Here is a 14653-nt window from a genome sequence, read left to right as displayed (position 1 = left end):
TTGGGAGCTGTTTGAGTTACTGTATAAGCAACCAAGTCTTACAATGACTGCTGACAAATTTAAATTCAAGTAAATTTTTAAATGCATTCAAAAACCAGGCTAGTCTCAGTAATGATTAATTTGAAGCTAGCAGAAGGCTGCAAGCAGCATCCATCATCAAGGAGCCCTACCATCCAGGCCATGCTCTCTTCTCATAAAGGGAGAAACTATTTTCTAAATGAGGAGCAAATTCAGAAATCATAGGTGCAAAAAGGCTTGGGAACCCTTGCACAGGATTCCCTGAAGGTTAATTTGCAGGTTGAGTCGATGGTAAGGAAGGCAAATGCAATGTTGGCATTGATTTCAAGAGGTCTAGAATATAAAAGCAAGGATGCAATGCTGAGGCTTTATAAGTCATTGGCCAGACAAAGTATGTGCTGGCAAAGGAGAGGATCCAGAAGGGGATCATGAGAATGAGTCTGGGAATGAAAGGGTTAATAAGGAGCATTTACTGGTTCTGGGTCTGTATTTGCTAGTGTATAGAAAGATGAGTGGGGAGGGAAGGGGAATCTCATTGAAACCTATTGAATATTGAAAGGCATAGACTGAGTGGACATGAAGAAGAGGTTTCCTGCCAAAGTGGGGAAATTGAGGACCAGAGGGCACAGCCTCAGAATCAAAGGAGGAGGAATTTCTTAAGTCAGAGGATGGTGAATCTGTGTAACTCAATGCCACGGTAGGCTGTGGAAGTCAAGTAATTGGGTATATTTAAAGCAGAGGGTGGTATGTTCTTGATTAGTAAGGGTGTCAAAAGTTACGGAGGAAAGGTAGGAGAATGAGGTTGAGAGGGATAATAAATCAGTAGTTGGAATGGCAAAGCAGACTTGATGGGCTGAATGGCCTAATTCTGCTCTTAAGTCTTACAGTCTTACAGACAATTAGGAGTAGACAATAAATGTAAAAATAATGAATAAAACTCTAACTCTATCTATTTTGTTCACTATAGACACACTAACAAACATGTCACAATTTCAGATGAACCAAACATTGGCCGAGTTAACGGTGACGTACCTGCACTGGTGCCTGCACCAGTTGTTGCAAGGTCCCCACCCAAGAGGCCACCTAAAATTGAAAGTGTAGGGTCTGATTATGAACAATAACAGGAAAACATATTTTACAGCAGGCCCAGGCTAAAACTGGTGATTAGAAAAACACATAATATAAAGCACTATCAACATGGGGAAGATTTCCTTTGTGTATTCTGAGCGATAGTCTGCTCCAACTAAAAGGGGTTTATGCTTTTTCAAAACACAGGACACTGAGGAAATCTTTGTCTGCTATGAGGTAATTTGTTATTTGTTTTTGATGTGCAAGGTATGAATAATCCTATCAAATACTACATGTGTCATGCGCTTTCCATGTGTGGCTGGTTACATGTATTTGTGAAGCTCATGCCTTTATGTTATTTCCAGCTACTGATACTGTTCTAAAGCAGGGGTTCGCAACCCTGGGTCCTCAGACCTCAGCTAATGGTAGGGGTCCATGGCATAAAAAAGGCTGGGAACCTCTGATCTAAAGCCTACTGGAGAACTAATCAGAATCAGAATCAGGTTTAACATCACCGGCGTATGTCATGAAATCTGCTGTTTTGCAGCAGCAGTACATTGTAATACATAAAATATATCATAAATTACAATAAGAAATATATTTTAAAAATTAATTAAGTAGTGCAAAAAGAGAGCCAAAAAACTGTGAGGTGGTGTTCATTGTCCATTCAGAAACCTGATGGCAGAGGGGAAGAAGCTGTTCCTAAAACGCTGAGTGTGTGGCTTCATGCTCTTGTACTCGCTCCTTGATGGTAGCAATGAAAAGAGGGCATTGATTTATTCATTGAGATACAGCGTGGAGTAACCCCTTCCGGCCCTTTGAGTCGTGCTCCCAATTTAACCCTAACCTAATCGCTCCCAATTTAACCCTAACCTAATCACGGGACAATTTACAACAACCGATTAATCTACAAACCGGTACGATTTTGGACTGTGGGAAGAAACCAGAGCACCCGGAGGAAACCCATGTGGTCATGGGGGTTAACGTACAAATTCCTTACAGGCAGTGCGGGGAACTGAACCCAGGTTGCTGGTACTGTAAAGGGTTGTGTCCTCCACTACACTACCATGCCGTCCTGGGTGATGCCTCACCTTAATGATGAATGCTGACTTTAGGGGCATCACCTTCTGAGGATGTCCTCAGTACTGGGGAGAGCAGTGTCCATGAAGCTGGCTGAATTAACAACCTTCTGCAGCTTCTTGCAATCCTGTACAGTCGTTCCCTCCATATCAAATGGGGATGCAACCAATCAAAATGATGTCCCACTACAAGCATCCATTTAAAATTTTACAAAAATGTTTTATGTGCCATTAGAGTTTAATTTGTTTATATAATTATTGCACTTGATCCATAAAAGAAAACCTTAAACACAAGAAATTAAGCAGATGCTGTAAATTGTGAGCAACTCACTCAAAATGCTGGAGGAACTCAGTAATTTACGATTTTAAATGTTTGTACAAAGAAAGTAAGAATTTCTTTATTAGACAAAAAGGGAAAAATGGCAGTGTTTCATACTTCCCTGTCAAGGACAACAAGATTTTTATTCCCGGCGGTTCTAATACTTTGTATTCTATCAATTTATTATTCAGGAGTAGAATAAATACTCCTGTTAAAAACACTAGAGGGCAGCAAAGTCTGTGCCCATTGGTAAATGACAAGCACATGAAGGGTGACAGATTGAATTATGCTTTGCCTCTCTGAGCAGCAGAAGGATTTCAATAACTGTTTTTTTGAGTACAGTAGTTTACTCAGTGCCACTGTGGTTCCGAACAAACAAAAAGACAGATATTCTTTTAGCAGCACACAAAAAACACTGGAGGAATTTAGCAGGTCAGACAGCATCTACGGAGAGGAACAAACAGTCGATGTTTCGTGCCAAGACCTTTCATAGGGAATGAAACATCCGCTGTTTATTCCTCTGCACAGATGCTGCCTGACCTGCTGAGTTCCTCCAGCATTTTGTGTGTGTTGCTCTGGATTTCCAGCATCTGCAGAACCTCTTGTGTTTAAGATTTTCTTTTATGGAATAAGTCCAATAATTTCATGCAACAGATCAAACCCTGATGACTACATAAGAAACTCCAAATGCATCCAACCTCAGTTATTGGTTTTGATGCCACTTTTACATCCCTCGCAATTGATTTTCCTTTGATAATTAACATAACCGATGCATCAAATATCAGGTGCAATGCGTTATGTGACTGGGTAAATCACTGTGCATCTGTTACATTAACAGAATATTACATTCCCCAGCCTAGAGGGAAACAGCAATTAGGTCCTATGAGTAAGGAGTCACTCTGGGAGGAATATCTCCTCTGATGGAAAACTATCGGAGTGAGTCTGAGCCATTGCCTCTTCGACAATGTTTCTGGGCCTTTAGGGGCTCTAACACTTGTCAGTGCTTTAAGCTGCCTTTTGACTTCACCCACTTACATGTTCTTTTTCCACATTTCTTTTATTCCTTTCATCTGTCTCATTCTGCCTTCAAATGTCTTGTGTCTACATCATTGGTTGTTATCCTCTCTTTTTCTTTTCAGCATCTTATGGGTCGTTTTGATTGGTTGATTGGTACATCACAGAACAGGCTCTTTCAACTCTTCAAGCCATGCCACCCAGCAACTCCTGATTTAACCCTACCCTAATCACAGGACAGATTACAGTGGCCAATTAGCCTACTGACCGGTACCTCTTTGGATTGGGGGAGGAAACCCACATGGTCACGGAGAGAACATACAAGCTCCTTACAGGCAGTGGCTGGAATTGAACACGGGTCTCTGCTACTGTGTATCACTATGCTACTGTGCCTTCACAATTCCTTCCGGGTGATTTCTACTCAACCCCTCTGTCATCCTCTCCGGTCGTCCCACAGTGTTTCCATTTAAATTCTAATCTTTTGTGATATATTCCAGTTTTCTGAAAGGTGCACTCTTATTCTTGAGAGTTAGGTTTAGGACAATTACGACCCAGCAACCATCAGGCTCCTGAACCAGTGTGGATAACTTCACTCTCCTCAGTCCTGATCAGATTCCACAACCTACAGACTCACTTTCAAAGACATGATAACTCATGTTCTCAGTATTATATATTTTTTATATTTGCACAATTTGCCTTTTTTTTTACTTTGGTTGTTCATCAGTCTTTGTTTATGTATAGTTTTTCATAAACTGTATCTATTTATTTATTTTCTTGTAAATGCTTAAAAGAAAATTAATTTAAGGTAGTATACGGTAGGTTTGAAAATTACTTTGACTTTGCTTACAGTATTCAATCTTGTTTTTGTTTCATAATTTATCTCCTCTTCATTCTTTGTAACCTTGGCAGTGTTCTTGCATTGTGAGCCTTGACTTATCACTGCGATTTTTCAGTAAATGAAACCTTCCAAAAGTTGCCAATAAAGAACTATAAATATAGAACGCTGTGCTCTCAGTAAATTGTTTCTGCTTCTCTTTATAATCAAGGGGATACAATTCCTTTCTGTATTCAATACGGGATGTAAAAGGCACCCTTAATGTGCCAACTACAAGCAATATAACAGATGCTTATCATAAAAACAATACAGACTTTGTTTTACTAGGCAATGACTTAGCACGAAAGTTGGTGAGTTTTACCTGCGTTTCCAGCGCTTGGCGGCCGTTGTGTCACTCCAGGAGACATGCTGTTCCTCTGCAGAGATGGATGGCCCAGCGGCATAAGATTATGGTTACCCAGTGAGCTCCCCGGGCTGCTGTAGACCAGGCTGTTTTGGTTGGACACTGGGATAGATACCGGCATCTCAAAGTTAGGTGGAGGAACAGCCTACACAACAGAAAGAATAATCAATGTTATAAATAAGCTTGAATTAGTTCTGATCTTAGTTAGTCATGGATAGTTAAAATCTCAGTTTAATTTTTTTCACCACTACAGCTTCACTTTAACAGTTTTCCATTGTTTGAATATTGCTTTTATCCCAATAAGAGGTAACGATTAAGCAAATCAAATCATATTCCAGTTTAATTATTATTCAAACATATATGGATACAGCCGAATGAAACAGTGTTCCTCTGGGGCCAAGGTGCAAAACATACACAGCACGTTCAAAATAGCGAGCAAAAAACCCCCCACAGTCCTGCAAAAAAAACACACGTTTAGTCCAAAACTGAGTACCATGTCCTGCAAATTGATTGTCCTGCCAGTGCACAGATACTGCAACCCAGCCTGTCATTCCACTGATCAAAAACCGCAGAGCAGCACAGATGGACGAAGCCAGCCCCAACTGTGCTTGAATGCCAAGCTACCAGCCTCTCTATCCTGGACTGCAGCAGCAGGTAAGAGCCCTACAAACAAGGCCACACAGCTCCCAGACCGCCTGTCATACCACCAAATAAGTGAAACAGGCCTGCGGCATCCAACATAAATTACATACACTGATCTTAATATGCTTTCAAAAATTTTCAAAGATATTAAACAATGCCAGCTGTCAGATTGGGGTTCGAATCCCACCGCTGTCTATAAAGGAGTACCTACGTTCTTCACCATACTGCATGGGATTTTCCAAGTGCTTCAGATTCCTCCCACATTCCAGAGACATATGGGTTAGGTCTAGTAAGTTGCGGGCATGCTATGCTGGTGTCAGAAGTACAGTGACACGTGCCAGCTGCCCCCAGCACATCCTTGGACTGTGACGGTCACTGATGACAAATGATGCATTTCACTGTAGATTCAGTGGCCACTTTATTAGGTACACCCGTACACCTACTCGTTATTGCAAATGTCTAAGCCAATCAACGTGGCAGCAACTCAATGCATAAAATCATGCAGACATGGTCAAGTTGTTGTTCAGACCAAACAGCAGGATGGGGACGAAATGTGAGCTAAGTAACATTGATCATGGAATGATTTTTGGTGCAAGATGGGGTGGTTTGAGTATCTCAGGAACAGCTGATCTCCTGGGATTTTCACACATAGCAGTCTCCAGAGTTTACAGAGAATGGTGCAAAAGCAAACAAAAAAAAAATCCAGTGAGTAGCAGTTTGTGCGTGAAAACGCCTTGATAATGAGAGTTCAGAGAAGGTTGCCAGTAACTCAAATAACCTCAACTTTTAACCTCCCTAAGCCTACCACTTTGGGTGTTTGCTCCCTGTCTAGGTGATACAAAAATAACAATAGATGATGGCTCTCTGTACAGCTAATAGGAAGGGAAAAGGGACTAGCATTATCTCATGGGGAGAAGGGACTGGGAGAATGAAGGGACTGTGAGAATGGCATTATCTCATGGGGAGAAGGGACTGTGAGAATGGCATTATCTCAGGGGGAGAAGGGACTGGGAGAATGGCATTATCTCAGGGGGAGAAGGGACTGGGAGAATGGCATTATCTCAGGGGGAGAAGGGACTGGGAGAATGAAGGTACTGGGAGAATGGCATTATCTCAGGGGGAGAAGGGACTGGGAGAATGAAGGGACTGTGAGAATGGCATTATCTCAGGGGGAGAAGGGACTGGGAGAATGAAGGTACTGGGAGAATGGCATTATCTCAGGGGGAGAAGGGACTGGGAGAATGAAGGGACTGTGAGAATGGCATTATCTCAGGGGGAGAAGGGACTGGGAGAATGAAGGGACTGGGAGAATGAAGGTACTGGGAGAATGGCATTATCTCATGGGGAGAAGGGACTGTGAGAATGAAGGGACTGGGAGAAAGGCATTATCTCATGGGGAGAAGGGACTGTGAGAATGGCATTATCTCATGGGGAGAAGGGACTGTGAGAATGAAGGGACTGGGAGAATGGCATTATCTCATGGGGAGAAGGGACTGTGAGAATGGCATTATCTCATGGGGAGAAGGGACTGTGAGAATGAAGGGACTGTGAGAATGGCATTATCTCATGGGGAGAAGGGACTGGGAGAATGAAGGGACTGTGAGAATGGCATTATCTCATGGGGAGAAGGGACTGTGAGAATGGCATTATCTCAGGGGGAGAAGGGACTGGGAGAATGGCATTATCTCAGGGGGAGAAGGGACTGGGAGAATGGCATTATCTCAGGGGGAGAAGGGACTGGGAGAATGAAGGTACTGGGAGAATGGCATTATCTCAGGGGGAGAAGGGACTGGGAGAATGAAGGGACTGTGAGAATGGCATTATCTCAGGGGGAGAAGGGACTGGGAGAATGAAGGTACTGGGAGAATGGCATTATCTCAGGGGGAGAAGGGACTGGGAGAATGAAGGGACTGTGAGAATGGCATTATCTCAGGGGGAGAAGGGACTGGGAGAATGAAGGGACTGGGAGAATGAAGGTACTGGGAGAATGGCATTATCTCATGGGGAGAAGGGACTGTGAGAATGAAGGGACTGGGAGAAAGGCATTATCTCATGGGGAGAAGGGACTGTGAGAATGGCATTATCTCATGGGGAGAAGGGACTGTGAGAATGAAGGGACTGGGAGAATGGCATTATCTCATGGGGAGAAGGGACTGTGAGAATGGCATTATCTCATGGGGAGAAGGGACTGTGAGAATGAAGGGACTGTGAGAATGGCATTATCTCATGGGGAGAAGGGACTGGGCGAATGAAGGGACTGGGAGAATGACATTATCTCATGTGGAGAAGGGACTGTGAGAATGGCATTATCTCATGGGGAGAAGGGACTGTGAGAATGAAGGGACTGGGAGAATGGCATTATCTCATAGGGAGAAGGGACTGTGAGAATGGCATTATCTCACGGGGAGAAGGGACTGGGAGAATGGCATTATCTCATGGGGAGAAGGGACTGTGAGAATGGCATTATCTCATGGGGAGAAGGGACTGGGAGAATGGCATTATCTCATGGGGAGAAGGGACTGTGAGAATGAAGGGACTGTGAGAATGGCATTATCTCATGGGGAGAAGGGACTGTGAGAATGAAGGGACTGGGAGAATGGCATTATCTCATGGGGAGAAGGGACTGGGAGAATGGCATTATCTCATGGGGAGAAGGGACTGTGAGAATGAAGGGACTGGGAGAATGGCATTATCTCATGGGGAGAAGGGACTGGGAGAATGGCATTATCTCATGGGGAGAAGGGACTGGGAGAATGGCATTTTCTCATGGGGAGAAGGGACTGTGAGAATGGCATTATCTCATGGGGAGAAGGGACTGGGCGAATGAAGGGACTGTGAGAATGGCATTATCTCATGGGGAGAAGGGACTGTGAGAATGAAGGGACTGGGAGAATGAAGGGACTGGGAAAATGGCATTATCTCATGGGGAGATGGGACTGGGAGAATGGCATTATCTCATGGGGAGATGGGACTGGGAGAATGGCATTATCTCATGGGGAGATGGGACTGGGAGAATGGCATTATCTCATGGGGAGAAGGGACTGGGAGAATGGCATTAACTCATGGGGAGAAGAGACTGTGAGAATGAAGGGACTGTGAGAATGGCATTATCTCATGGGGAGAAGGGACTGTGAGAATGAAGGGACTGGGAGAATGGCATTATCTCATGGGGAGAAGGGACTGGGAGAATGGCATTATCTCATGGGGAGAAGGGACTGTGAGAATGGAATTATCTCATGGGGAGAAACGACTGGGAGAATGAAGGGAGAATGGCATTATCTCATGGGGAGAAGGGACTGGGAGAATGGCATTATCTCATGGGGAGAAGGGACTGGGAGAATGGCATTATCTCATGGGGAGAAGGGACTGGAAGAATGAAGGGACTGGGAGAATGAAGGGACTAGGTGAGAATGAAGGGACTGGGAGAATGGCATTATCTCATGGGGAGAAGGGACTGTGAGAATGAAGGGACTGTGAGAATGGCATTATCTCGGGGAGAAGGGACTATGAGAATGAAGGGACTGTGAGAATGGCATTATCTCATGGGGAGAAGGGACTGGGAGAATGAAGGGACTGGGAGAATGGCATTATCTCATGGGGAGAAGGGACTGGGAGAATGGCATTATCTCATGGGGAGAAGGGACTGGGAGAATGGCATTATCTCATGGGGAGAAGGGACTGTGAGAATGAAGGGACTGGGAGAATGGCATTATCTCATGGGGAGAAGGGACTGGGAGAATGGCATTATCTCATGGGGAGAAGGGACTGTGAGAATGAAGGGACTGTGAGAATGGCATTATCTCGGGGAGAAGGGACTATGAGAATGAAGGGACTGTGAGAATGAAGGGACTGTGAGAATGGCATTATCTCATGGGGAGAAGGGACTGGGAGAATGAAGGGACTGTGAGAATGGCATTATCTCATGGGGAGAAGGGACTGGGAGAATGAAGGGACTGGGAGAATGGCATTAACTCATGGGGAGAAGAGACTGTGAGAATGAAGGGACTGTGAGAATGAAGGGACTGTGAGAATGGCATTATCTCGGGGAGAAGGGACTATGAGAATGAAGGGACGGAGAATGGCTTTATCTCATGGGGAGAAGGGACTGGGAGAATGGCATTATCTCATGGGGAGAAGGGACGGGGAGAATGAAGGGACTGGGAGAATGGCATTATCTCATGGGGAGAAGGGACGGGGAGAATGAAGGGACTGGGAGAATGAAGGGACTAGGTGAGAATGAAGGGACTGGGAGAATGGCATTATCTCATGGGGAGAAGGGACTGGGAGAATGGCATTATCTCATGGGGAGAAGGGACTGGGAGAATGGCATTATCTCATGGGGAGAAGGGACTGGGAGAATGGCATTATCTCATGGGGAGAAGGGACTGTGAGAATGGAATTATCTCATGGGGAGAAACGACTGGGAGAATGAAGGGAGAATGGCATTATCTCATGGGGAGAAGGGACTGGGAGAATGGCATTATCTCATGGGGAGAACGGACGGGGAGAATGAAGGGACTGGGAGAATGAAGGGACTAGGTGAGAATGAAGGGACTGGGAGAATGGCATTATCTCATGGGGAGAAGGGACTGGAAGAATGAAGGGACTGGGAGAATGAAGGGACTAGGTGAGAATGAAGGGACTGGGAGAATGGCATTATCTCATGGGGAGAAGGGACTGTGAGAATGAAGGGACTGGGAGAATGGCATTATCTCATGGGGAGAACGGACGGGGAGAATGAAGGGACTAGGTGAGAATGAAGGGACTGGGAGAATGGCATTATCTCATGGGGAGAAGGGACGGGGAGAATGAAGGGACTGGGAGAATGAAGGGACTAGGTGAGAATGAAGGGACTGGGAGAATGGCATTATCTCATGGGGAGATGGGACTGGGAGATTGGCATTATCTCATGGGGAGATGGGACTGGGAGAATGGCATTATCTCATGGGGAGAAGGGACTGTGAGAATGGCATTATCTCATGGGGAGATGGGACTGGGAGAATGGCATTATCTCGGGGGAGATGGGACTGGGAGAATGGCATTATCTCGTGCATGTCTTTCACAATCCCTCAGCAGGGTTAATTTATTTATTTTCCTGGCAGTTGATGGGAATGTGAGGAGGACTAAACAAGGCATTGATTACAGTTCCAAAAGGTGATGCCTCAAGAAGGTGACATTTATCATCAAGGACCCTCATCATGAGGACATGCCCTCTTCTCATTTCTATCATCAGGAAGAAGGATTAGCTGTTTGAAGATGCACACTCAACATATCAAGAACAGCTTTTTCCCCTTCATCAGATTTCTAAATGGACATGGAACACTTCCTCACTATTTCTTTCTTTTGAGCTGGCTTAATTTATTTATTTTTTTATATAAGTCTTAGGGACTATTATAGATATACATATATATAGATAGAGTGCCTCAGAATTTTACACAGTACTGTAATAATTTCACGACATGTGCCTGTGATATTAAACCTGATCGCAAACAAGAGAAAATCTGTAGATGCTGGAAATCTGAGGAGCACACACAAAAAGCTGGAGGAACTCAGCAGGCCTGGCAGCATCTATGGAAAGAGTACAGTCGATGTACTCTTCAGCAGGGCTCAGCCCGAAATGTCGACTGTACTCTTTTCCTAGATGCTGCCTGGCCTGTTGAGTCCCTCCAGCATTTTGTGTGTGATACTAAACCTGATTCTGAATTTGTGTAGTTGACTGCTCAATGTTTGGCACAGACTCACTGGGGCAAGCACTACATTTCTCTGCTGTTGACTTGAAAGATAAAGAGTTAAAGATCAGTTTTACTTGTCGTGTGTACAATAAAACATACAGCAAAATGCACCGTTTGCATCAAATCATCGAGGATTGTGCTGAGCTTTGCCATGCTTCTGGCACCAACACTTTTCTAAGTTATAACTTAACATTTATTTAATTAATTAAAGGTACAACATAGTAACATGCCCTTTTCGCCAGCACTGCCCGACTAAACTCATGCGACCAATTAACCTAGCAGCCTGTACAGTCCACCTTTGTAACGTGGGAAGGATCTGGAACACGTAGAGGACCCATACAGTACAAGCTCCCTACTAGAGCTTGGCAAGCAATCGAAGCCCGATCTTTAAGCTCGGTTCTGTGAAGTGATGCACTAACCACTACGTTCCTGTGCTGCCCTTACACTCCAGAGGTTGCTTCCCAAAAATACCTTCAAAAATCCTGGGAACTTAACATCCTTTCCCCCCGCCCACCCCCCCCCACCCTGCAACAGCACACACATCACTCTCAGCAGTCCTAAAACTGATGCAGCAGCAGCGAGATATCATCGTGACATTCCTTGCCATCATCAGGGCAGATGGTCAGGAAGCTCAAAAATAGCTCTAGCTTGCACCTCCTTTAGGAAATGAACTCATCCCAAAATAGAATTCTGGATACGATCATCAAGGCATACCTGAAAGCATATGCCACAGCCTACTATCTGCTTGAGCGTCACAGCAAGCTGCAGGCTCTGTAGAATGAAGAGGCAGGTGCTATATAAATGCAGGTCTTTGGGGCTGGTGATGTAGCAGCTTGGAGCTGCAGGTCACTCTGGCCTTGCTGTTTTCCCTGCATCGCAGTGTGGGCTCTTCGGAGTTCTTGAGGGCAGAAGTTAGTAAGACCTGTTCTGAAATTTAGAGCTGCCACTAACCTTACAGCAAGGGCATCACCGGCACTTTTACCCTTGCACTGACATTCATTACCCCCTCTGGGGCAGAGGAGAACTCCCACAAAATGCCCACCACTCATTGTAGCTATCAGTGCAAACTAATTAGTTGGTGTCAGCATGATCTCCAAGCACATTTCCCCTGTCTGTGGGCAAGCTAAACAGCTTTCAGACTGCTGCCCTAGATGAGATTTCTGGCTTCAAGCTTTGCAGGATGATTCAAGCTCATTTTTGTCAATATTGGGGTTACTGAATCCAGCTTGGGGCAGAGCTGACATATTTTTCATTCCTATTGGCACACAAAAACAATCTTCCTGATGTCCATAATATACAAATTAATTATCTGAGAGTCTAAAAATAACTTGAAATAGGATAACAGTGATGCCTTCATTTATGTGTACAGACAAGAATGGAACATAGTAATGGAACTCAATTTTTAAATACTTAAATAACTAATATACAGTCATTTCTAACAGGTATAAATTTCTCTTTATACATACCTACAAAACGTAGTGGATACAGCCCAGTCCATCATGGGTAAAGCCCTCCCCACATCTACATGGAGCTCTGTCGCAGGAAAGCAGCATCGATCATCAAGGACCCCACCCTCCAGTCCATTCTCCCTTCTTGCTGCTGTCATTAGGAAAGAGGCTCAGGACTCACACCACCAAATTCAGGAACAGTTATTACCCCTAACCCATCAGGCTCTTGAATCAGAGTGGGTAACTTCACTCGCCCATCACTGAACTGTTCCCACATCCACTTTCAAGGGCTCTTCACCTCGTCCTTGATATTTATTATTTATTTATTATGATAATTGTTTTTATCTCTTTCTTTTCTGTTGTCACAGTTTGTTGTCTTTTGCACATTGGTTATCTGACCTTCCTGTTGGGTGCGGTCTTTCATTGATGCTATTGCGTTTCTTGTATTTACTGTGATTGCCGCAAAATGAATCTCAGGGTTGTATATGGTGACATTTACACACTTTGATAATAAATTGACTTTGAACTTTGAGGTTACCCAGTCTCTGCCTGCTCTTGCAGTGATAGTGTTTATATGGCAGTTTCATCTGGCTCTTTGATCAAAGGTATCACTGCCCAGACGTTGGTGGTGAGGGACCTGGTGACACTAATGCTGCTCTACATTAGCCCGAGTTGCCTCTTATTGGAAATGGCCATGACTACATTAAGAAATTTCATAGCTTTATGTTATAGCCTCCCTTTAATACATCACCAGATGAAGAATAGCAACTAATTATGCAACAGGGAATTAAAATGTTAATTTATTTATGTTTATTTATTCAGAGATACAGCACGGTAACAGGCTCTTCTGGCCCAACGAGCCCACGCTGCCCAATTACACCCATGTGACCAATTAATCTACTAACTGGTATGTCTTTGGACTGTGGGTGGGGAACCGGAGCACCTGGAGGAAAACCATGTGGCTCGGGGAGAATGTAGAAACTCTTTACAGACAGTGGTAGAGCTTATCCGGGTGCTGTAATAATAGCATTACCTCCGTGTGAATATCCCATTTTATTAATCACCTGATTGAGGCTGAAATTATAAACTCAATTTTGCAGATGACACAGTTAATCTCAAAACAGCAGGTCATAAAACCTTAACATGAAAATGAAATTGATCTGATGAGAAGCAAATATATTGCATGACATTATGAAATATAAAGGTTGCACATGTGCACTAAGAGGCATTTATTTTAGCACATAAAACCCAAATGAAGTGTAACAAGTTAGAGTCATAGAAAAGTACAGCACATAAACAGGCCCTTCAGCCCAACTAGTCTGTGCTGAGCCATTTAAACTGCCTACTTCCATCAACCTGCACTGAAACCTCAGCCCTCCACATACCTACTATCCATGTACCTATCCAAACTTCTCTTAAACTTTGAAATGGAGCTTGCATGTACCACTTACGTTGGCAGCTTATTCCATATTCTCACCACCTTCTGAGTGAAGAAGATTCCCCCTCATATTCTTAAATTGTTTATCTTTCATCCTTAACCCATGACTTCTGTAGTCTCACCCAACCCCAGTGGATAAAGCCTGGTTGCATTTACCCTATCTATATCCCTAATAATTTTGTATACCTCTATAAAATCTTCTCTCAGTCTTCTATGTTCCAAGGAATAAAGTCCTAACCTATTCAATCTTTCCATACAACTTAGGTCCTTCAGATCTAGCAACATCCTTGTAAATTTTCTCTGTACTCTTTTAACCTTACTTACATCTTTCCTGTAGGTAGGTGACCAAAACTGCACACAATACTCCAAATTAGGCCTCAGCAATGTCTTATACAACTTCCATATAACATCCTATCTCCTGTACTCAGTACTTGGATTTATGAAGGCCAATGGGCCAAAAATGTTCTTTATGATTCTATCAGCTGTGCTGCCACTTCACTGAACTATGGATCTGTACTGCCAGATCCCTTTCTTCCACCACACTCCTCTGTGCCCTCCTATTCACTGTGTAAGGCCTGCCCTGGTTATAATAATAATAATTCAAGGGCACTAAAGGATCAGTAAATTTCCTCATGCTGCAATATTCCACAGGGCTTC

General features: G+C 44.0%; 1 protein-coding gene across 16 annotated transcripts in view; it reads right to left on the bottom strand.

Annotated features, from left to right (window-relative positions):
- Positions 1-14653, bottom strand: part of mef2cb (myocyte enhancer factor 2cb) — a 297090-nt gene that overhangs the window by 54533 nt on the left and 227904 nt on the right. For all 16 annotated transcript variants that reach the window (XM_073066923.1, XM_073066857.1, XM_073066897.1 and 13 more), the window contains 2 exons: positions 4695-4881; positions 1051-1101 (listed from right to left, as the gene is read on the bottom strand). In XM_073066923.1, the coding sequence (XP_072923024.1) occupies positions 1051-1101; positions 4695-4881 (238 nt within the window). The remainder of the gene's footprint in view (positions 1-1050; positions 1102-4694; positions 4882-14653) is intronic.

Source organism: Hemitrygon akajei, chromosome 2 (assembly GCF_048418815.1).
Source record: "Hemitrygon akajei chromosome 2, sHemAka1.3, whole genome shotgun sequence".
Taxonomy (NCBI): domain Eukaryota; kingdom Metazoa; phylum Chordata; class Chondrichthyes; order Myliobatiformes; family Dasyatidae; genus Hemitrygon; species Hemitrygon akajei.
The sequence above is the reverse complement of the archived record's forward strand: the minus strand, read 5'-3'. Positions and strand labels throughout refer to the sequence as shown.